The following is a 24142-nucleotide window of genomic DNA, read 5'->3' on the forward strand; positions in this document are numbered from 1 at the left end:
TGCTAGTATTAACTTTACAATCTATTGTTTGCGTGGTATGGCGTGGTTTGACTAGTTTCTACCGGCTCCACCAGCTCGACCGCGGTCGTTCACGATTTCCGCTTCCGCCTAAAAAAACGCGCTGCGCGGATAGTGCGGAGCGTGAGCGCGCCCTGTTCTGTGAGCGCGCCGGCGTGTTCGCTCGCTCTGTTCGCAGAATGTCCTGTGTTTTGTAGCGGTTGTTACCCGCCTGCCCAGCTCTGCTGTTGCCTCTCGGAGAGCCAGGCGAGCGCAAGTCCTCGTAGAACATTCTGCCCTTGTTTCAGGTATTGTTCTCAAAGCGCAGTTTTTGTTTCACTCTTCACCGTGTGTTCATTCAATTGCACCACAACAGACACGCGTAGCAAGCGAATGTCTAACATTTGCAATATATTGTTGACCGTCCATAGAATGCACACGTTAGATTCGTTAGATACTACTACTGCTTGTCTCTTCGTATTTCACCGAGGTGCGGAAAGACATCCTTGAGGAACTAACGCGCTGCATGGTTTGTAGAGGGACTCGCAAAAGGGCGCGCTCGTCTTGCGTGTGGAGCGTGCACGTGTGTTGGGACAGTGCAAAATTTAGGTGAGCGCTCATTCTCAAAGTACAACTACATGAAAAGCTCGTTTGTTCGAATTTCTGGTCAATGGAGGGCAGTATTCGGCGCAGAGGAGGGCGGGAGCGCTCTTAACGAAAACTTCGGCGGACAGCGGCTGTTCGGCGGACAGTCGGTGTAGTGAATGCGTGGACTCTTCTACAGGGAAAGAAATAGTGTGGTGGAGCGGGCAAACTCGGAAACAAAAAGGAAAGGGCGCATAAAGTAGTGATGTGCAGGCCAACTTGACGGGTGACAAACGCACACGGTGTGCTGTCATGAGCTAAAGTTTACGGACCACGGGAGCGGCGACCAAAATTAGCCGCCGCGCCATCGGGTTATGCGGCGCCTGCTGTCTAGACTAGAGCCCTGCACAGGCCCGGCTACGCATTCTTTTTAAAACGTGTTTTGCTAGGTCTGATAGTCACTACTGTAATTTTAATGGCATTTTATTACTGCAACAAGATTATATATTTTGTGGTAGAACATACCAAAGATACGATTACAAGGAATACCGTAGTGGGGAAGTGATTAATTTAGGAAACCTGGAGCTCGTCACCTGGGCGAGGGCGAAGGGTAGTAATGCTGGTGGGGCTTCGGGGGGGGGGGGAGGGGGGGTGACGGCAAGTACCCTTTTTGCACCCCCCTGCCGACACCCATGTAGAGTGAAAATGAAACTGAGGAAAATGCCATCCTCAATAGTTTTTTTGGGCCAACGTGTGCTGCTGGGCAGTTAAAGCACTTGTTCCACATTTTCAGTTGGTATGTGCTGAGCGTAAACTACTCCAAGTGCAAGAAGGGAGCTTGAAAAACGAGTCTTGCAGCCCAAGACTGATGAATAGCACAGGCAGCCTGGCTAAGTGTTCATATTCAAAAGTTTAACTGCGCGAAAGACGGCGCTCGTCTGTGTCCTTTCTTGTATCCGTCTTTCGCGCAGTTAAACTTTTGAATATGAACCCCTTCCAACTCGCCCAGCTGTCTCTCATTCTTCCCAGTGCCCCATTCACACACCCTGCATGTCGCCCTGCTTGCGTGCAGCGCGCCGAGGGTCAACATGGCATCGGCCCAGCACTCGGAGGACTTCTACCGCCAGGGCAAGGCCTACTGGGAGACCATTCCGGCCACCATAGACGGCATGCTGGGCGGATACTCGGAGCTCAGCAGCACTGACGTGCACTCTTCGCAGAGGCTGCTCAAGCAGTTCCGAGAGGTCAGGGCAGGGTCACGCCGTATTGGGAGGGAACGCAAAAGGGTTGACTTGCGGTCGTTCCAGGTGCAAATGCCGTCCAAAAAGTTGTGGCCTGACTATACAGAACTCACATTTTTTGTAGCACCCTACACAATGGGTGCATTTCCGCCTTCTGTTGTTTCTGAAAGCTTTCGTAGCAGTCGTGGCCGTCTCTCAAAGTGCACTTTATCAGTCAGTAACTGTGACTTGTGCAGGCAAGAAAGTTAAGGGCACAGGGTAAGCCCTACACTTCCAGTGCATTTTTGGCCATTTTGAGGTACATTTTTCTCGGCATCTAATAAAGGTATCTACATAACGTATATATCATTTTCTTTCAAATTTTGTGCTCTTTTAACTGAACTAGAATTATGAACATCCTTAAAAATTTCAGTTTTTTGTCATTTTTTGTTCGTTAGTACCTAAATTTTGCCATTATTTTAGTATTAAAAGTGGTGTAACAAAAAAACTGTTGCGTGCATATTTTCAATTCTAGTTCAGCAGGTGTGACAAGCTATGTACATGACAGGGGAAAAAAATCAGCTCGTCCTGGAAGATATAGGAAATAATGGTACCTGTAATAAAAAACATTGTTTTGAGGTAATTGAGTTTAAAGGTAAAAAACAATACTTTTTTGCCAAAAACACCAGTGGAGCCATTTATTTAAAAAGCACCAGCTTCGTAAACACCATCAAAGTCATTTTTTTTGCTTTTAAGCCGGTCGTCTGTCCTTCCTTGACTATTTTTGTGCACCATCGTATGATCTGTTCACAAAGTATTTCGCTGGTGGTCAACATCTTTAAGCCACTTGATGGTGGTGTTCCGCCCAGGTTTTGGCCTGAATGATTTCAAAATGCTGGCTCGTGCGTTGCTATCATCATTTAATGGAAGAACAGCATCCAATGTTGCAATCATGAGAGTGTGAAGCCCAAAAAAGATGTTTTTTCGTGTGCGGCTTCGAAGAGCAAATGTGGAAAAAACGTGCAACAGGGTCTTCGGATTGCCCTCGCTGAAAAATCAGCTATGCAATGGTTGCTAAGAAATTTCTTAATACAGCTGGTTCCAGAAAAGCGTTTTGATCTGGAACTGGAGGTTTTTTGATAAAAAAATGACGGTAAACACTGAGAACATTCTTAAAGAGGATGTGGGCACTTGCTACTTGGTTACAGGAAAACTGTTTTTTTAGCGAGAAATAAGACTTTTTAAGGCAAGTGTGTATATGAAAAATGTGCACAAAGAACTGAACTTCCCTAATTGCGAAGAAAAACAAAACGTAATTTTTTCAAAATTTCGCCTTACCCTGTGCCCTTAAGTCAGAGACAGCAAGACAGCTTTTCTTGCTTAGCAAGGTGTCTATTAACATGCGGTAGTGAAAATCTTTCACATTTTGCCAAAGTTTGGTTATATGGCATAAATTTGAGTGCATCTGCTCCCTTGTATTACCAGTCGCCGGAGGTGTGTGCAGGGCAATTTATTCCCATCGTTGCAGTAATTTAAAGCTTATGTTTCATAATTTTGTCGAGATTCCTAAGCTGATGTCTTGCAAATGAAAATTATGGATGCCTGAATTTGAGAACCTTCTTTTATTCGGTAAAGGGGGGTGTCGCGGAGCGACCGCCTCGTTGCGGTTGAGTTGCCAGGGAACGGCGTTGTGAGAGCCCCGATCGAACCTCTTTAATGGTGATGACAGGCTAAGTTTACAATGATGATGATACTGGCGCCCTAGAGCCAGGAGCCACCTCTTCTTCCTCTACTATTTGCAACAGGGGGAAACGGCATACTGGCAGCATAAGCTATGAGTGTTTTCAGCTGCTGCCTGACCTTTCTAGAAAATGATGCATCAATGTGACAAGTCGGCAGGATAATTTTGTATGAAAAAGGTTGAAGAATTTAAAGATGAGGATTCAGCGGGCACCTCAAGTGCATAGTCATGCATCAACATTCAATATCCCCCCTTTTTTGGGCTCGTCCCCAGTTCACGAGGGCCCCCTCCCTGAAATAAGTGGTTGGGAACACTTGCCGCTGGTTTTAACCTTGCTTCTTGAAGTGCGCAACAAATTGTGCTGAAATTGGTTCACTGATCCTAGCATTTGTACTGCCATGAATCTTCTCTGAGGCAAAGGGTTGAGCTTAATCTGCAACTCGCACCTAAAAAATGTACAGGCGGCATCAAATTTTGCAACTCAAAAACCTTGATGCGTGGCACTATATCTTGGGTTGCGTTGTTGCGATGCTTGATACAGGAGATGCAAGTCAGTGAAAGCAGGAATGAAGCAGTCGCTGCCCAAAGCATTCGTGGTCTTGTGTGGCTACTGCCGTACCCAGCGCCACCACGCCTTGCTTCTGAGGAGCAGGAGTCAAAACAGAAACTAGTTTGCAAGAGTTACCTTGGGTTCAAAGATATATGCAAAAAAAATGAAACATCACTAAAGAGTGACACTAGCACAGTGCAGGACTCACAGCTACATTTTTAGTCATCAACTGACTAGGTTAAATGCTCGGGTTTGTGCATGTCGTGAAACTCCCACCGCAATTTTTTTAATGACCTAGCTTTATTTGCAACCTTGCTCCAATGTGCCAGTATTAAAGGGATGCCGAAGTGATGTGTAAACATTGCAGGATTACTAGCGCAAATTGTAGTCTGGAGTCTCTAGGCCATGGTTCAATCACTCTCGCTGCGTTTACGCCACTTTATTCAGTAGAAAAATCGATTCGAAAGTGCTGTCCTCCTCTCTGCATCCTCCTTGCCGATTTCGTATGACGTTCAAACGAGGTGGCTTGGCTTGACTGCGCTACTGCATGGCTCGCTAACCCTCTGACAGAATCAGTTGGCCCAGCGTTTAGTTGGCCAACCACCAACGGGTTGTCGCAATTCGTTCGCTCAGTTGAAACTAAGCCACGACACATTTTTGCCTGGTAAAATGTGCCTTTACTTTGTTAGTTTGTAGACTGTATCAAGCTCTAAGTCCAAGTAGCTCCACACAAGCGCACATGCCACGCTTCACTGACTGGTACGCTAGTAGAAAAATCTAGGGCCAGTCTAAGTGCGATGCCAGAAATATCTAAGGCAAAAGAAGAGTCAGCGAAGCTAATATAGGTACTAAGGAATTAAAATCAACAAACTTTTATTGTACAGCGTAAAACCAAGGTGTGGGAAGCACTTTATGTGCTTGGTAAACTAGCACAGCGTCCAGCAGAATAACCACACATTTGCAGTCGCTTTTCTGCCTAAGGAATGCAGTCAGTAGAGATAAGATATTTTGGGGACGTTTACTGCATGAGCATTATTCAAGGAATATTTATCTAAGCTACTTGGAATGTGAAAACTAAATAAAAATGTAAACAGGCTATACAATGTATACTTTATATATTTCCATTCCTGACGGTGCTGACTTATGGCCGAGTGGTCTGGAGCATTAGCTCCATTGTTTTGCAGTTCGCAAGTTCAAATCCCCGATAGCGCTTTTTTTTTTTTAGGTTGATTTATTTGTTTTTGGGCAATGTTTTCTATAATGAATTCACCATTTTTGCACTGTAAAGTTCACTGCTCCACGAGCGAGTTCATAAAACGTGTACAGACTGACACTGACGCATTGGCGAGTTCTCGTTCACGTGGTGTTGCATAAGTACCGACTGCTTGCGGGCACAGTCCCGAATTGGCAGACTCTTGACCTGGTGCGAACATGCCTCTTACAATACAGGCACGAGCGAGGCAAGCTCCGAAGGTGGAGGAAAAGCACATCCTGTTGAAGCGTCTGCGGTGACGCGAAGGGCATTCATCCACTGTGTACGCCTCCGCTAGTGATAGTTACAATTCCAAGCCGTGCTGGCAGGCTTATCTGACGATTTTACAGCCGACAACATGGCAGAAGTGCGGTATGCCGATTACTGAGATGTCGAGAATGCCCATCCAGCGATAACGTCAGATGCCAAGCGCGTTGTTTCACCGAACCGAAACTGAAACTAGTTTGAATTCTATTCTTGGACATCTTCCAATCACAGTAGCACCCCGTATGGACATCAGTGCTTTAGTTGGTGCAGCCACCACAGACTTTTTTTTCTTCTTTCAGGCTTTATAAAACAAATATCATCTTATCGGACCGGATAAATGATGAAAAGTATGTTTATTTGAGCTAATCTATGCAATACAAGCAAAAACAGAAGCTTCACAGATTCACTTCAGTGTCCCTTTAATATGTGCCCCATCTGTTGGGTGCAGGAATGCAAATTCAAATGGTGTTGTACACATTCCACTCCTACCAGTGACTCCGCAATAGCAATAGACTGTGCCAGCATTGAGAAGCACGTAGAGCAGTAAACAAGCTCCAAGGAAGATTTAGCAGCACAATGTCACGTGGCTGTCAAAGTAGGGCAATAGCCTGTGCTTTAGCAAGTCTTGCTTAATAAGGCTGGTTACCATTTTACATGGCCCCTCACCTAGTGGCCGTCCTTTCAAATGGTTAGGGAAGACCTTGTTTGTCATTGCAACCTCATTGAAAATGTTGTTGCAGCTATAGAAATGTTCTATGAACGCACGCAGGCATCTGTGCTTCATCCTGACTCCTTAGAAAAAAAAATGCCTTGGAATGATGAACTCGTGTCGACCGCCATTGCACTGCAGTAGAAATCTGCCATCTGGTTGGTTGATTGCATCCGATGGGGTAAGCACAGGGAGAGACCACACAAACTGGCGACACCATCTGCTGGGTGAGCATGTGAGGCCTGCTGAGCCTAGAGACAGCAGCACACTGAGCAAGGTGTGAAGCTATCATTGTCACTGCTTCGGGCGAAGGTGTGCCATGCTCTAACATTCTGTCAGCCTAAAATGTAGTTGCCAGAGTGCGTAGGCCTATAAGTGCTGTTGCGTTTAGAAGCAAGAATGGCACCCAAACGTTTGATGCCTGTGCGCCTGTAGCATTCGGCCGCATTGGAAGATTTGAAACGTGTTCGTTTTCCTTCCTGCGGGTGCCCTTCCCATTGCAGGACAAAGCGGCTCCGCTGGGCAGGAAGCGGGCGCTGGACTGTGGATCAGGCATCGGCCGCATCACCAAGCACCTGCTGCTGCCCCTGTTTGACACTGTCGACATGGTCGAGCAGAACCAGGCCTTTCTGGACCAGGCACGGGACTACATTGGCTCCGAAGAGCAGCGGGTCGACCGCCTCATCTGCAAAGGTAGCCACCGCCGGCAGGGCTGTGTCGTGTCAGCTCCGCAACAGAAACAATTAGTACCAAAACATTGAAAGGTGGCTTTTTGGAATTTAGTCACTTGTGCCAAAATCGCCTTCTGTGCAGTAGAGCTTAAGATGGAAAAACAGGTAATCAAGTGCGCAAAAACCAGAGAACTGCGCTGTGTCCTCTGTGGCGGCCGTTTGATCAATCGCAAGCACTGACGCACCAGCACTTGCGCAGCCTGCACTCACAAAGCACGCTTTCCGAGCATGGTTGCCTGCAGAGTATAAACGAAGTGCCAAAATGGGGAGTGCAGGCATGCTCAAGTCATGGCTCTGTGAAGTGGGAGATTAGGGAAGCAGTCTCCCACAGCCAGCTGTCACTGTACTGTGCACAGGGTAGCCGCTCTGCTGTCTCTCTGCCTCTCTGCTGTCAATCTGTTCTGACTTTCACGTATTCTACATTATTCCTCGAGCGTGGAACTTTCTAATGTGGCTCTAGGTGGTTTCTGTTCCAAGTTCTATCCCCTGTATACTGGCAGTGTCAGTTGGGATATTGCCATGCTCAGGCTCTGTGATACTCCTCCTTGTCGCCTGAGGCATCACGTTTCCTCTCAAGCATCACACTTAAAGGGACACTGAAGTGATTTGTAAACATTGCGGGATTACTAGCGCAAATTCTAGTCCGGAGTTCATTAGCCATGTTTCGACCACTCTGAGCGCGTTTACGCGAAATTATTTAGTAGAAAAATCCATTCGAAAATGCTGTCCTCCTCTCTGCACCCTCGCCCATTTTCTGCGGCCTTTTCGTGTGACGTTGGGAGGAGATGAGCTGACAGTTGGCTGCGCTACTGCACGGCTCGCCGACCTCCCGACCGAGTCAGTCGGCCCAGCATTTAGTCCGCCGGCCGCCGACGGGTCGTCGCAATTCGCTCGCTCAGTTGAAACTAAGCCACAACATGTTTGTGAATGGAAGAACGTGCCTTTCTTTACTTTGTTAGTTTGTACAGTGTATCAAGCTCCGAGTCCGGGTCGCTCCACACAAGCGCCGCACAAGTGCACATGCGACGCTTCGCTGACTTTACGCTAGTAGGAAAACCTAAGGCCACTTGAAGGCGAACCCGCCGCGGTGGCTCAGTGGCTAAGGCGTTGCGCTGCTGAGCACGAGGTCGCGGGTTCGATTCCCGGCCGCGGCGGTCGCTTTTCTGATGGAGGCGAAAAGCAAAAACGCCCGTGTGTACGAGATTTCGCCGCACGTTAAAGATCCCCAGGTGGTCAAAATTAATCCGGAGCCCTCCACTACGGCGCGCCTCATCGCCTGCGTTGCGTCGGCGCGTTAAAACCTCATCAAAGAAATGCAATTGATAGACGTGAGATATTGTGGAAGTTTGGGGGACGCTTACTGCACGAGCGCTATAGAACAAATAGTCACATAAAGTACTTGAAATGCTAAAACTAAATAAAAGTAAACTGGTTATACATTATATACCTTATATATCCAATCCCAGACAGCGCTGGCTCGTGGCCGAGTGGTCTGAGGCGCTAGGGTTATTGCTTTGCAAGTCGCAAGTTCGAATGCCCGAGGGTACATGCATTTTTTTTTTTTTTTTTTTTTTCGTTTGCGGCCGATGTTTTCCTTTCTGAGTTCACCATTTTTGGGCTGTAACGTTCACTGCTCCACGAGCGAGTTCGCAGAACGCACGCAGACTGACAATGATGCGCTAGCGAGTTCTCGTTGGCGTGCTGTTACCACAAGCACGGACTGCTTGCTGGAAGTGGGCACAGGCCTGAATCAGCACACCCTTGGCCTGGTGCGAGCACGCCTTTTACGATACAGGCATGAGTGAGGCAAGCTCCGAATATGTGGGAAAAGCGCACCTGCGCTGACGCGGAGGGCATTCATCCACTGTGTAGGCCTCGGCTAGTGATTTCTACAATTCCAAGCCGTCCTGGGAGGTTTATCATAGACATTTGACAGTTGACAACATGGCAGAAGCGCGCTACGGCGATTACTGAGATATCGAGAAAGCCCATCCAACGATGCCGTCGGGCAGAACCGAAACCAAAACTTCTTTTAATGCTAACCTTGAACCTCGTCCAGTCACGGTGCCAGCTCCTCCCGACGTCACTGCCCTTAGTTGGTGCAGCCGCCACAGACCGCGCATGGTAGTTTTTCTTCTTTCCCGCTTTATAAAATAATTAACGACTTATCAACCAGATAAACGATGAAAAGTGTATTAATTTGAGCCAGTCTACGCAGTGCAAGCAAAACCGGGAGCTTGACAAATTCACTTCTGTGTCTCTTTAACCTGTTCTCTCTGATTGGCAGCGGATTTGATTGTTTTCTCTGGACCACATTCACTGTCTCCCATCTAGCGGCTCACCATCAGGCATCCCTTGAACCTTACATCCTGTACAGTACTGTGGTTTGAACTTAGCATTAATAACATGCTGTACAGTACTGAGGTTTGAATTTAGCGTTAAAGTCATTTATCATTCAGACTTTTCCATGCCTGCTTCCTATCCATCAATCTGCAAAAGGTGTCTGTAAGCGGTTTCAAATTTACCTCCTCCGCTATTCCAGTGGTTGTGTGGTTTCCCTCTGTGTGTTACCTGCTTCTGTCTTTCCTCATCTTGTGCCTCTTGTCACTGTCGACTAGTGGAACCTCACTTGTGGCCCCTGAGAAGAATTTCATAGTGGTTTTGTTTGTGTCAGAAATCTCTAATTCTGGTAGATGCAAGCCCAAAAATAGTAAGCATATTCGCTCACGCTAACAAAAGTTATTACTCCGACATGACAGAACTGTTTGTTGGCTCGCCGACTTGCGATGACGTAGTAGTCCGACCTCGTCCGAGGCGAAGCACGCATTTCGTGGTTGGCCGCCTGAATTCGCTTCTAGATTTTTGACGGCGGCGGTTCTACCTGCATTTGTTTACAGCGTCATCGTTACCATGCTTCCCAGTCCTAATGGACTTCGAGCAGGAGGTACTGCGTATACCGTGATTGCGAAAGTCGACTGTGCATGCACGAGTTGCCATAAATTGTACTTACGGGCATAGGTTTTACAGTCGCCATATAGCTCCCTGTGCCGGCAAAGTGCACCCTTGCTTCTTGATTACAGCACATGCACTGCGCTCGACACTTCATACAAGTAATCTTAGTTGATGTTGTTCATTACGTTTTTAGAGCTAATTGATGCTCGGGAGTATGACAAAGGACATTTTTTTTTTCAGATGGGTGAGCAAAATCCCCGCCCCTACTTGTGCTAAGCTTCGCCCGCCTCAAATGGTTCACACGCGTTTATGAACTCTCTAAGCCCTCTCTCACCTTTAAAATCGTGTTGGGCATGGGCAGGGTAATAGACTCTTCGCAAAAAGGCGGGCCACACTGAATATTCAGCGGTAGCAACACTGGTAGTTGACGCGACGACGCCATCATGAAGGAAGCGTCGCGCAGGAACGCCGTTGCGGTTACATGTTTTGGCCCATCGCCTCACCATTTTGCAGCCTCGTAACGCGATTTTTTGGGTTAATTAAGGGGGGACGTGGCTTTCAAAATCAACTTTTTTATTTCTTCGTGGATTTTGATGAAAATTGGCACAGCAACTGGAAATGCTTCTGTGATAACACCATAAAAATTTCAAAGTAATATTTTGAAAACTTTTTTATGTATTAAATTTTCTTTCTGTTCCGCTTGTACCGAGCTTGAGCGGCTTATAAAACACGATAGAAAACTTGTTCGAAGTGCTTTGCATTCCCAAATGAATGGACGAGGTCGTGACAGTTTTAGAATTTTTTTTTTACAACACAATGTTCTTTAGTTTTCGTTTTTTTAGAGGTTAATGTGCAACAGGCATGTCAACTGTGAACGATTATTTGAATAAAAAAATCACAAAAAACAAATCTGGAAAACCAAGAAAGTCACGACCTGAACAGTTCATCAAGGAATGTAATGCAAGAAACGGAATTAAAATAGACCCAGCGGTCACGAAGAAATCCCTGGTACAAGCGACACAGGTGGCAAAAAAAACTGTTTTGAGAAAACGGCTTCCGAAGTTGCAACATAGGTTTCACATATCAAAAGTCGTCACGGTTGTAGCCTTTCATGTCCTTTTGAACCATGGGGCTTCTGGAAGGCCTTGCCTTGAAATTGGAGTGCCTTTTACAGTCTTTCTCTTTCCAGAAAACATCATTTTCAGCTCCTCCGTGAAGAGTACATACCCCCCTTTGCAGACCAAACGGAGGGGGAGATGGGTTTCAATGGGCTTTCAATGCAAAGTAGGTTAGCTGGTTGGCTGTATCGCACTAGACAACCTCCTTTTGCAGAGTTGTCACCATGGCAACAGGTTAAGCAGTTTTTTTATTAAATTTGAACATTTTTGGCTTTTTTTATGTTTTATCTTGCCTGGCACAGCAACTTAGTACTCATACGTGCAGGTGTTCATTGCCAAAAGTTTGCATACCACAAGGATGAAAATGAGCTACTTTGAAGCTTGGTAGAGTATTCTGCATAACTCCAAACTTCAATGCAAGAGCATATTTTTTTACTACTTTGGACATTCTCAAGGCACCCAATATTTCTCGCAGCACAGCCAGTATGCCCTAAGCAATGGTATCAATAATTTCCCTAAAAAAATCACTGTTAAATGCTGCCACAGTAACGTACATTTTTAACGCAGAGAGCATATTTTTATTCCTATATTACAAACTCAAACCTGTTTGCATGAAAATTACAAGTGCACGGGAAATGTTGCGCAAGAAAGGCGATATGGCTCGCGCGCATCGCAGCGCACGCTTACCGCGACATATCGAACTTTGATTATACCTGATATGGCTGGTCAGGTTGCTTTTAAGATTAAATCTAACGTCGCAGGCATTAATTACAAGTAATGGCGTTCAATCGTAACCGGTTGCCTAGTCATGTGATGCTCCAATGCGCGTCGGCTATGCCGTGCGCGCCGCAGCGTCTGACGCGTCGACCGTTTCTTTCTCAAGGCTAGCGAGCCCACAGTCAAAACACAGCAATAACTAAGCGTGTAAACATCGCAAATCCGACTAAAAGTTCACTTCACGAACCGCTATTGCAAGCGCGCACACCGCGTCACCCTCCGGGGTCTGGTCACCACGAAGCGTTCGATGACCTCCGCCTTTCGAGCCACACAACTTCCCGTAATCTGGCTCGTTATCTCTGGCATTCCCATTGCGATAACGTCCGTGTTGGATACCACAGATTGAACAGAAACTCGGCCGAGCGAAGCGGCGAAAATGAACTCAACCCGCTCGCTACGCAGCTCAGGCGGCCGCCATCTTGCGTTGCGCCCGCGACGCCCGCGACATCCAATCAGCAGGGTCGTTGTTCTGAGCCCCGACCGGAGGACCAATAGCGCTTCAGCATCTATTTCTAGCTTCGTTTGTGCGTCGTTTCTTTTCTGCCGCTTGTGCGTTTGTGAATGAACGAAGATAAAAGAGACGAGCGGAACCGGAAAGACGATCGCTCGGCCGATCTAACCATATCAAAATGGCCGCGCCCGGTGGCACCGTTGCGGAGATAGAGCGCTCCGAAAATTGCCGTTTTTTCGCCCTTTTGCGCTGATAGTTTGTCACCGCGCCTGACAAAAGTATTTTTTTATGCCACTTTGCGACGCTTTTCAGCGTAAAAACTTTGCAAGCGCACAGAATAGGAAACATAGAAGCCGAATATGTGGGTTTCAAAAAAACGATGTTTTGGTCATTTTTCCGAAGTTGAAAGCCGCGTCCCCCCCTACTAGTGCTCTTGTGGCATTATAACAATGATGACCACCCACTGCTGCGTACCTCTTTTCAAGCAGTATGTTTACGTGCTGTGGTGCTGGGCTGACGGTAGGTACGACGCACACATTTAGTGTATCCCGTTTTAATTTGGCAATCTCCAAGGAAATGCGTCTTTATACTCTATCTTAAGAGCTGCGTTTCACGTTGCGGCCACGACTTCCGCCGTATACCGCCAAACATTTTGACAGCAGAGTTGTTTCAACGCAGGCGAATTCGAGCCTGCATTCATGCTTCGCTCTGCCCGCGCTGATCGATGTTTCAACATCTGTGAACCGCAAATGCGCTGGTCTTCTCTCTCTCTGGAGAACTGTTTTGTGGTACAGTTTCACGTGCAGATCATGACTGCCGGAGTTACTGCCGCGAACATTCAGGTAGGAGAGTTGTGTTGGTGCGGCCAAAAATTGGCGCAGGCATTTTTCTCTCTCCTTGTTTTGACACTTCAACGGCAGTAGATCGAGAACCCGGTCTAGAACTTTATTTCTTGTGTACATTATGCGAAATCCGATCCCTCGTGGTGTTGACGGCGCATACCGTGCAGCAACCACGCCGTACCCGAACTCAATTAGAATCGTGCTTTTCTGTAAACTCTGTGTAAGTACAAAAACCCCCTGGCGTAATGCACGAATTGTACTACTTATGCGGTACAGGTGGAAGATACATCAGGTGTTTATAACTCGCATAAGTTATTTGGATGCGTCCTATCACGAGTTCCCAACTGACGTACAGACGAAAAAAAGAGATCGCAGCAATCAAGATATATAAGGGACAATATTGTACTGTCTGCAAGGCGACGGAAGTTTGTTCGGAACATTTCGTGGAGACAGTCGCAACGTGAGCGCTCAGCAAAGAACGGACCCCTCATAGTCTGTTCATAGCGGCCAGCCGCCACTACGACGCGGCAAGGGAGCATCGAATGAACACAATTGGAACTGGATGACTAAACAAGCAGGCAGCGGTAAGGCTATATGCTGTTAGTAACAAATACTGCGTTCGTTTGCTGCTGTTCGTCATCCCAGACGACGGTATCCCGCGCTAAAATTGTCTCAGCTCGTAGGATCTGTCAGTAGACGACCTCGTCGAATAAAAGTCCACAATATGCTGCTTTTCAAACAAACAAAAAGCAGCAAGATTTTTTTTTTTCCCACCCAGTTCTTGAAAAACAACATTACCAGAAGCGCATGCCGTTATTACGCCGCGGCGTACGTTAGCTGCTCTGTGTTTGCTGCCTTTTCGCTGTTTTCGCTTCCTTCATGATGGCGGAGCACAGTGTTGCCGGAATGGCCTGCTGCTCCTCCGCTAGCGCTCAGGCCATTTTGCAAAGGGTCTATAGAGGATAGTTCGTAATTATTACAACATATTTTGCTCATTTTATGCCGAAATATTTAGCGGAGGTGTGAATTCTGGTTGACGCATTATTTGGTGCTCATTATTCTCGCTAGATGGCAGCATCGACATCACGTTTACTTTTTTTAAAGCTCTACGGGAAATGTCTACAACTTTTTTAAAAGAAAATTATTGTATCGTTTGAGTGTCATCTGAAATGTTCAAGATTCAAGCTATTTCAAGTGTAAGCGAACAGTTCTGGGCAACAAACTTTAGTATCATTTGCTTTGGAGACTTATTCACCAGATATCACTACTTGCTTTTCGTCAGCCAGTAAGCCGGAATACAGAAACCGCGAACAAAATGTCCTTTCGTTTTCAGCGGCAAATGGAAACTCCTGTTTCCGGTAACATGGTAAACAGTAAAGAGCGCAGAGGACACTGGGCAACACGCTTCGTTCAGAAGGCCGAGCGCATCCAACGACATCCTGATTTGAATGGAAGCAATGAAATGAAACTCTTTGTTGTCGTTGCCACAACGACGGGCTGCGCATGCTCTTTATAGTGTTGCGACCAGGGCAGAGACAACCAGCCGCGACAGCATTTGGGCTCGAACTGGTTTATTCAACCAACATGAGCGTGTGTGTGTGGGCTCTTGCCACGTAATGAGCTCCCGCCTTCATTGTTGTCGTCTCGGCCAGTCATGGGCATGTTACCAGCAAAAAGTAGCAGTGTTACATTTACAGTTACCCGAGCCGAAAAAGTAACTGTTACAGTTACTGTGAAAAAGTAATGTCGTTACTTTTCCATTACTGTACAAAACTTGGTAAAGATCACAATACAGATGGCTGAGTGTATTTAATAAAAACTTACAAAAGCATTCAGGCAGTCAGAATTCCACGTGGTAAAACCCTAGACGAAAGGAACCTAAAAAAGAGCACATTCAAACTCCCCACCAAAACTTGTTGTGTACGCCTAATTTTGTTGCATCAGCTTTTTTGTTGATGCACTCTCGGTGTCATTATGGGTGCCCATTCTCAGTGGTCCCCAATGCAGGGGCCTTTCTTTGCAAAGGCACGCCAGCTTCCTCCTCAGCGTCTTGTTTCCGCTCGACTCAAGACGAAGGAAAAAATTTAAGAAATCATGTGAGAGGACAACCCCGTGCCTCTGTTTTTCGCGTGACCTCCTCTCCTAAACTGCGAGGGAAGCCGTGTTGGAGAAAGTTGAAGGGTGGAGAGGATGTGGGAAAGAAGAAAGTTCAAAAGAGTGGAAAGCGCGAGCTGTACATCGGCCTTTAACGAGTGTTGGATATTTTTCTATAAAGCCAGGAAGTAACTGCAACGGTATTTCCTGCTACAATTACTGTGTAAAAAGGAACACTGTTTAACTTAAAAGCAACTAGTTACAGTTGCAAGTTACTGGAAAAGTAACTACCGTAGTTACCGGTAACACGTTACTAGTAACTACTTACTGCCCAAGACTGGCCTTGTCACGGCGGGCCCTGATCGCGCCGTTCGCTATACAACCTTGTAACTGAAACAACGTCGAAGCTATGCTCGAAACACGGAAGAGGGTGCAAAGAATTTTTTCAAGTACAGCAGCCAAGAAAACAGAAATGAAATCGATAAAACTCTAGTGCCAGAAATGGAGCACTGAGCGTTCACGCCGCGCGTGTCGTTGCTCCTGCTCTCGCTGTATCCTTCTGCCAAGAACAGGTGAGCGTTGAGCTGGGTGTGTAATTACTTCACACTCCAGTATGACACAAGTATCTGCCACTGTATAAGAGCAGGCACACACGGAAGATGTTTTTTGTAGCTTTCTGGCGTTTTTACGCCTGTAAATGATTTAATCAAGGTCGGACTACTCCGTCACAGACTAGTTCAATAAATAGCCATTATGGTGCGATACCATCAAACCCCCCAAAAAACCATCTCAGGGGCCTTAAAGGAGCCATGAAGAGAAAACACAAGTTTGGGTCATTCAAAAGCTTGCCTCGTTAGAATCATACTGACACCACTTTTAACGTAAACTTCGCTCAAATAAGCTACATAATTAGGAAAAAAGGGAATGGCCATGCGACCCACTAGCTCATTTCCCACAACAGAACCTATGATGTCATTCGAGCCAGTTCTGCGATTGGCGGAGGCCGGCGAAAGTAAACGCAAATTAGGCAGAGCTTACAAGCTTGCCGAACGAGCTATTTGCGCTTAAATTTAGGGCACATTCTTTTTAAAGCCGTAAGAATGGTGGTAAGTGTAAGTTACGAAAGGACATGTAAACATAGAAGTACCGCTTCGTACTGCTGTTGTTGGTACTGTGCGCACTATGCTTGTTTAGCTGCACAGAACTGCGGGGCTTTGGGGTTGTCTCAGACGACACTGGCCGATTGATTGACGCGACGGTGTCTTACGTGAACATATTTGTCGAGCGAGCACTATGTTTCACGAAACCATTTTCTCCCAGAACAAAAAAAAGGCAGAAAATGACACGCCACGGTATGGTGGCGCCATCTAGATTCAATAACGTAAACAAACGCGCGAATACCTCAGTTAGGGTGGCTAGAATGGGAAGGTGTGATGACCGGCCAGGAAAAGCTGGCCCCCGTTCGCGTGAATGCCGCGCGGCGGCGCTGTCGTCAGGGGCGCCGTCAGCTCGCGCGGCCGTTCTGGCCGTTCTCCGTGCTACGCGTCTCTGCCACGACACGGCGGGGACGCGTTACTGAGCTCTGGATATTGTAGCTAATACTGCAGTTCCTTAGACAAGGCAAGGCTTGTGTTGTGCTACTGCTAACATGGGGTTTTCGACACGGCTAAATACATCCGAGTTTTAAGCTGTCAGAAAGCAAGCAGGCGTTTGAGAAATGCCACATTAAAGCCGCTGAGCGGGAGCTTATGTGTGGTACAGGGCTTTTTTGCAGGGTTTATGTGAAATATTGTTTTTTTTTTTCTTCGAGGTCGAGGTGAGCGCTATATAATTGCTAGGATCACGCGGCATGTGTATTCTTGCCACTCGTATTTTTTTGTTGCTGTTGGTGGGCGTATTGCGTACGAAAATAGATACCTTCGTTTACACCAGCCAAATTAACATGAAATTGTGGCATACGTTAATGCAACGTCCTGGAGTCATTGCATTCCCAATGTAGTTCGAAAACCAAACAAAAAGATGCAACATGTTCCTAGCCGAGCAAACTTTATTGCGTGGAGCAGAATGCAGTTCAGTTCTGCTGCTTCTTTCACGTTACGCAAGCCTTTTTTTTTTGCCTTTGCTCTCGTTTGTTTTGTAATCAAAATGCAAATAAGAATGAACGATGTGTAGCACACAATAAGCGCTGCCGCTTCAGATGTGTAGCAGCATTGTTTTTAGTTGTACCACGTACTAGATTTAGTCGCGGTAAAATAGTACATTCAAAACTCGATCTAACGAACAAATTCTGATTAATGATTTTACGAACTCGAACAACGAAATAGATTCCCCGCCACGTCCCGGTTTAATGAAGAATTTCTAGCAACAGACATATCTAATAATGAGAAATTTCGAATGTGTTCGGACAGAACACCACGAAGATGATTGCGCCACGTCAAGAGGCAATTGTTTTCACGGAACTTTACATGATAATTATTACTCAACAATCCCGTGGTGCATGGCGTCCTGGCCAACACGCTTCCCACAATCTTGAAGGAAAATGACGCCATCCATGCCAATTTTTCTGGAATTGCGTCGAAGAAAAATACCCTCAAGGACACATATATCCTGCACGAGAAACTGGAGGAAGCCCTGTTTACGTGGTTCAAGGATATGAGAGCCAAGAATGGTCCACTCAGCGGGGAGGTGGTACAACAGAAAGCGCTGTGTTTCGCGTGACTGCTGGGGTGCGATGACTTCAAGAAGCCCCAGCTTGCTCATTATTTTCCCCGTGCACTTTTAGTGCATCGCTTAATTATCGTCAAGCGAGCGCCGTAGCTAGCCGCCGCAATTACAATCTCATGGTAGCTGCTGCGATGCGACTCCCTTTAGACATGAAATTTATGAAATCAACTGCTTGTAAAATGACAGTCCTGATTTTACGAAGTTCCCGATTTAACGAAATACGCGCTTTTCGGTGACTGCGTTAGATCGGGTTTTAACTGTATGACATGCCAGAACTACTCAAGTCGCGTCAAAGTGTTTTGCGCAAACAGCCCATTTGTCCTGAAGCGTCTTGCCGGCCTTCGGAATAGCATGCGACTATTTCGAAATCAGGTCTTGACACGCGGGTGCAAAAAAGAGGGACACTTTTTCGGAACAAGGTTTGTATCCGAAATCGCACCCTAGCACGAAGCACCATCTCTGAGTTTTTTCTTTGAAGTAGAAGGCATATTCGCCACCGCACAGCAGTGCAGTCAGGGGTGAGACAGCTGCGCATATTGCGCCTTTCTGATACAATTCCATTTTCCTGCGCCAAGCTGCTCCAAAAGCACGAAAATGACGAAAATTGCGCCAAACTGCTCCAGAAGAGCCTCAACGGCACGGATTTTGATGCTCATGTCAGTTTCGGCGGGGACAAAAGCCTCCCGCATATCCTGGTCACCGCTTTTATCGTCGGTCAATCGCAAACACAGAAATGGCAGAAATAGAAAGACTGAAACGAAGCAAGCGATAGCTTCTAAAACTCGATTCGCTTTCCGTCCGGGTTCGCAGAAACGGCCTTCTCGATTAGGCATCGCTGTGTCAACAAACATGGCCGCCGCCTGATCTGGCTGCTACCAACGCGCTCAGTGCGTATCGCCGATATTTTCCCTGGTTTATTTTACGCTATCAGCTGAGTTCCAGTCTATTCATTCTATCTGTTGTGGATCTGAACGGTGACGTTAACGCAAGGATATGGTTTGAGATTGGTGCCAGGTTACAGGAAGTTGGGCGGCTCGAAAAAAAGTTCATTTAAATGTGGGGCCTACGACTTCGGCGTGGTTTGTCCTTGAGTGCGAAACGCGGTGCGCGCGTCTATAATCAGGTTCGTGAAGTGAATTTTTTGGCTTGTTGTGCTGTTATAAAATGTTGAGGTGTTGCTGTGCTTCGATGCGCGATCGCGAGCCTCGGGGATGGAACGGTCGATACGAAAGTTGCGGGCTGTGCTGCGGCGCCGCGACCTGTTCAGGCAGCGCCCAATAGCTGCAGGACTACACGGTTGCCATAGAACGCGACTATAACACTTGATGTATGCAAAGTGAAATTTAATGCCAAACTCTAGGTGGCTAAACATTAACGCTACTCAAATGACCATAGGGTGAACCTGCGCCCCGGGGACTGAAACAGGTAGGCTGGTTGGGCTATGCGACCGTTAGCTCGAAGCTGCTCAACTGTTGCCGTGACTACAGTTGTTCGTACAACACAGCCTGGGATTACAAAAATAATAATTTTAGCATTAAAACAGAAAAAAAAAACGCCACAATTGCGGAGCCCGTAAATTTGACAAGAGTTTAGCAGTCCGTCTGTTCCGTCGTGTACGTAGTTGCCGTGCTCACCGGGACTCGTCTGGGCACTTGGGCATTCTTAGCCGTAGGGGGATTAGTTGCCCGCGCCTCCTCGCCCTTCCGCGCGCGCAGGCGCAGACCGGTCCGGTCAACTGGGTAACAAAGTAACCAACAGAACAGACGGACTGCTAAAACTCTCTAATGTTAACGGCAGTTTTATTGTCAGTGTTGTGTGCAGGCGCAACACAATATCACCAATTAGGAAAAAGGTAGTGCAGTTAGTACTTTGTGATACTCTTAAAAACTCTTTCAGGTAAGGCTGTTTGAGTGTTCTGTGTATTCAAAACTGATTGAAATGTGCACTTGACCCTGCAAATTGCTGAAATAATGATTTTTTAAGCTCACAAGACGATGTATTAAATGTCCCTAACTGCTCCAAATCAAGATTCTTCTGCTCCAAAATCGAAATTTTGCTGCTCCGAAAACTGCTCCCAAATGTGTTTGGGCTGTCTCACCCCTGTGCAGTTATACACGAAACATGCAATAATCTGCAGCAAGACACACAGGGACTAGTCCTACCCGCCGCGGTGGCTCAGTGGCTAAGGCGTTGTGCTGCTGAGCACAAGGACGCGGGTTCGATTCCCCACCGCTGCGGCCGCTTTTCTGATGGAGGCGAAAAGCAAAAACGCCCGTGTGTACGAGATTTCGCCGCACGTTAAAGATCCCCAGGTGGTCAAAATTAATCCGGAGCCCTCCACTACGGCGTGCCTCATCGCCTTCGTTGCGTCGGCGCGTTAAACCCAACAATCAATCAGCGACTAGTCCGCGCCCAGGCGCTGATACAGAGGCTGGCCACTGGACTGGCGACTGGCTTTCCCCCGCGGAAACGCCGACGGCGCCCCTGACGACAGCGCTCTGTTTTGCCCTAGCGGCAGGCACGCGCCGGGGGAACACCCGCTCTGCGGGAAAGGCGCCGCGGTCATCACACCTTCCCATTCTAGCCACCCTACCTCAGTGCCAGCGCAAACGTACAGTACAGGGTGGAGACACCCTTTGAACGGTCTCGTGCCGCTGCAGTTGGGTCAACGTGCACAAAGCGTTGTTCTCGTTTCCCACGAGACCCAGCAACGCGAAACAGATAAGATGATTCAAACTTCGCCAGTTAACCCCGTTGCGGCGATAATTTTAGCGCGGTTTTGATACAATGACTTGTTTCGGCAGCGAGCGAGTGGACCAAAATGGCGGCGCCAGCGCATACGTGTCTCCACCCTGTACGGCGGATGCATGAATCAAGGGACCCTAGGCTGCAGAGCGGTCGGTTCCTGTGATGTCATTTGGGACCACGAAAACGTACGATTGAGCGGGAAAATCAAAATTTTTACATAGATTGATTAATTTCTCAGTGAATAAAGCATCGTTTGCATTCGGACAAGCGCTGGGGCCACTATAAAACACGAAATCTTTCGAATAAGACAGACTTGCATTTTGTCTTCATGGCTCCTTTAAGGTGTTCTCTAATAAAACAGATGGTGCCAGCTGTTGACTGCATTGGGACTGCATTGTTGACTGCAGGCATTGGGAGGGTCCACCACAGCAAATCTGTGTGCATACTATGAATGCCTAGCATGGTGTTACGTACCCGCAGAGATGCACTGTAGGACGTACCCTGAAATGGGTTGTTGGGCAATGCTTTGTAAACACAAGTGTATGCCGACGAGTCTGATACACACTCGTTAAAGAGAACAAGCAGGATCCTTTTGCACCCTCTGACGCAAAGCAACCAAGCGAGGCTTGCTTGTTCACCCCGAATGAGTCTGCACAGGATGGCCTCCAAGCTTTTTACTGTTCCCTCTCCCTCTCCCCCGATGTGGCTGCAGGCTTGCAGGACTTCACGCCCGAGGAGGGCCACTACGACGTGATCTGGTGCCAGTGGGTGACGGGGCACCTGACGGACGGCGACCTGGTGTCCTTTGTGCAGCGCTGCCTTGGGGGCCTGCGTGAGAACGGCCTGGTTATCATCAAGGACAACATCACCCAGGGTGACATCGACGTGGACAACCGCGATGGCAGCATCACGCGTCCCCGGCATCTGTTCCTGCAGCTCTTCCAGAAAGCTGGCGCCCGCCTACTGGCCGACCGCAAGCAGTACCGCTTCCCCAAGGGGCTCTACGAGGTCCGCACTTTCGCCATGAGGTGATGCCGCCCCCCGCCGACCGGCCTCCCCACCGCAACCGCAAAATTCACCCCCACCAGGCTGGCCGCACGACAATGTCCAAAATAATAACCAGGCACTATTGGCTTCCTGTGCAGCCTGTGCTGTGCCATCTCTTGTCTCGAGCTCTGCTTGCTCAACTGTGGGGCTGACGCCAGTCATTGTTTGTACTGTAAGGCACTGTGTGAAATACTGTTCAACCGTGGCTGCAGGATTCAGTCACTCAGTAATGGGACGAAGTGTGATATTCACTAATGGATGGATGAAATGTGATATTCAGTCAAATTCACTAAAATGAACTCGGGTGCACCGCAATTTTCATGCATATTTGCAACTCCAAGTAGGCGCCCGCCATCTGGTGGTCAGCGCAAGCAATTACATAGTCAGGTCCTCCTTCCAGTTGAGGGGCACTTGCTTCAAGTTTGTGTTTGCAATCTTGAGTTTACACAGTTGGAACGCCGTCATTCTTGTTTTGTTTCATCCCTGCGTATATGAAGGGTTGTGTCCCTCGGTCACATGTGGAGCATAGAGATCCTTCTTCAATGTTTTATTCGGGAACCAGGTCTGAACTTTCAGTGCTTTATTCGAACCACAGGAACGTGTTTGGTCAGCCGACATGGCTAGAAAAGAGTTGGCATGCTTGTGAATGAGTCAGAGATAGGTAGTTGAAGACTGCCATTAGGCCCAAAGCTTCGCTTGCACCCAGCGGTCAGCGAGAGGGTGGTATTTTATCGGCCTAAGCTGCATCTAATGCCTGTTTAGTTCAGCTCATGTAGATGGACAAGCTTGGCTGCCGTTTCTTTTCAGCAAGAAGTTTCTGTGTGCAGCTAATTCACTCGCCCCCAATAAAATTTATTGTATGACTTCTAGCACCCGCTCTGCTTACCAGTTAATCACAAAGTACGACAGCTGCGTATGTGAAGATACGTGTTGATGCTTGGAATGCGAGAGCCACATTTGAATAAGGTTGCTTTTGAGTGCACTGTGACCTGGGCTGGGAGGTGTGCTGTAGTGGAAGGCTGCAGATTAATTTTAGGCAACCCACAGTCTTTAACATGGAGCAAAATCCCATACATACTGGCACCTATGGATTTAGCCTAAATTTTTAAATACAAGGGAAAAGAACTGGGCCCTGCAAGTGAAACCGCCTGCTGGTGCAATGCCTTAGCCACTGAGCCACTGCAATAGGTATAGATGATATTCACTGAAAAATTTAGCTGTCAATTTCTTCTCTTGGCAACACTGGAAACTGCCACGGACATGACGCGGCCTGTGCCACTGCACCCGCACGCCGCAGAAAAAAAATCGCCGGCGTGCGTCGTCTGCTCCGTTTCAACCCGATTCTCAAAGGTGGTGCCAACAGAGATGTTAATAATCGCACTCACATTGGAGTTGAAGCGTTACTTTGCATTCGGTGGGGTAGTTTGGAACCTCCAACACATATCATGTGCTTAGCACGGACAAGTACTGCCATCCCACGGAGCTCGACGTAACCAGTGACGGCGTACCCACACGGTTGCCTGCATGCGCACCTCGCTAGTGAATACAACCTATAGGTTGGTGGAATCTGACAGTGCCACAATACATACCACATATGAATTCATAAGCCACCTATAATATGTATAGCAAAATGCCCCCACTGCGTTTATCATCTGTAAGCTAGTGATTCTAAGTACACTTTTATTGCTAAGTTGCAGCGGACTAATAAGCGATGAAAGTGGTCCGTCTACGGAGAAAGTGAAACATGCATGTGAAAGCAGCATCAAAATGCAGAGACGCAAGTGCCTACCTACCTTTAAGTTTAGTTACAAGTTTAGGCTAAGTTTAGTTACAAGCTGTGCTTACTCACAGCGGATTGTTGAAATTGTCGGCTTACATGTGGCAGTACACAAGTTCTTGGGCAGCATTTTGCACTGGTACAATCCCCTTCCGCAATCTCGGGCTCACTAAAAGGCCTTTCATCTTTTCGTCTTTATTTTCTGATTTTGTGTGGTTTCTGTACTGCCCCGCACGTGTCAATACAGCAACGATCTTTATTTTTAGTAAAGCGCTTTATTGCTTGTGGTTTAATTTCTTTAATCCTTATTGCTTTGCACAGTGTTGCCAGGGCCACACAACTTGGCATTGCACACATAGCAGAATATCAGAGGCAATGAAAAAGTGTAGGTTTCAGTTCCAGCTCTGTGTATTTGGTAGAAATTTTGATTTTTAATCAAAACATTTGCCAGAACGAATACAGTACACAAAAGCTGCACCTCAGCGTAAAATGTTGTTGACTGCTAGCGTGCAGATGATCCTTTGTCATACTTGTTGTATAAAACATCCACTGTATTTGGA

At 47.2% G+C, this 24142-nt stretch overlaps 1 protein-coding gene across 1 annotated transcript; it reads left to right on the top strand.

The window, feature by feature from the left end:
- Positions 1-24142, top strand: LOC144138516 (N-terminal Xaa-Pro-Lys N-methyltransferase 1-B-like). Its single transcript, XM_077670848.1, has 4 exons — positions 1-305; positions 1655-1826; positions 6825-7014; positions 21471-24142. Exons 2-4 carry the CDS (start codon positions 1671-1673, stop codon positions 21788-21790), a joined length of 666 nt encoding a protein of 221 aa, XP_077526974.1. The 5' UTR covers positions 1-305; positions 1655-1670; the 3' UTR covers positions 21791-24142.

Source organism: Haemaphysalis longicornis, unplaced genomic scaffold (genome assembly GCF_048455015.1).
Source record: "Haemaphysalis longicornis isolate Haplotype H1 unplaced genomic scaffold, Haemaphysalis longicornis Haplotype H1 scaffold_1, whole genome shotgun sequence".
Taxonomy (NCBI): Eukaryota; Metazoa; Arthropoda; class Arachnida; order Ixodida; family Ixodidae; genus Haemaphysalis; species Haemaphysalis longicornis.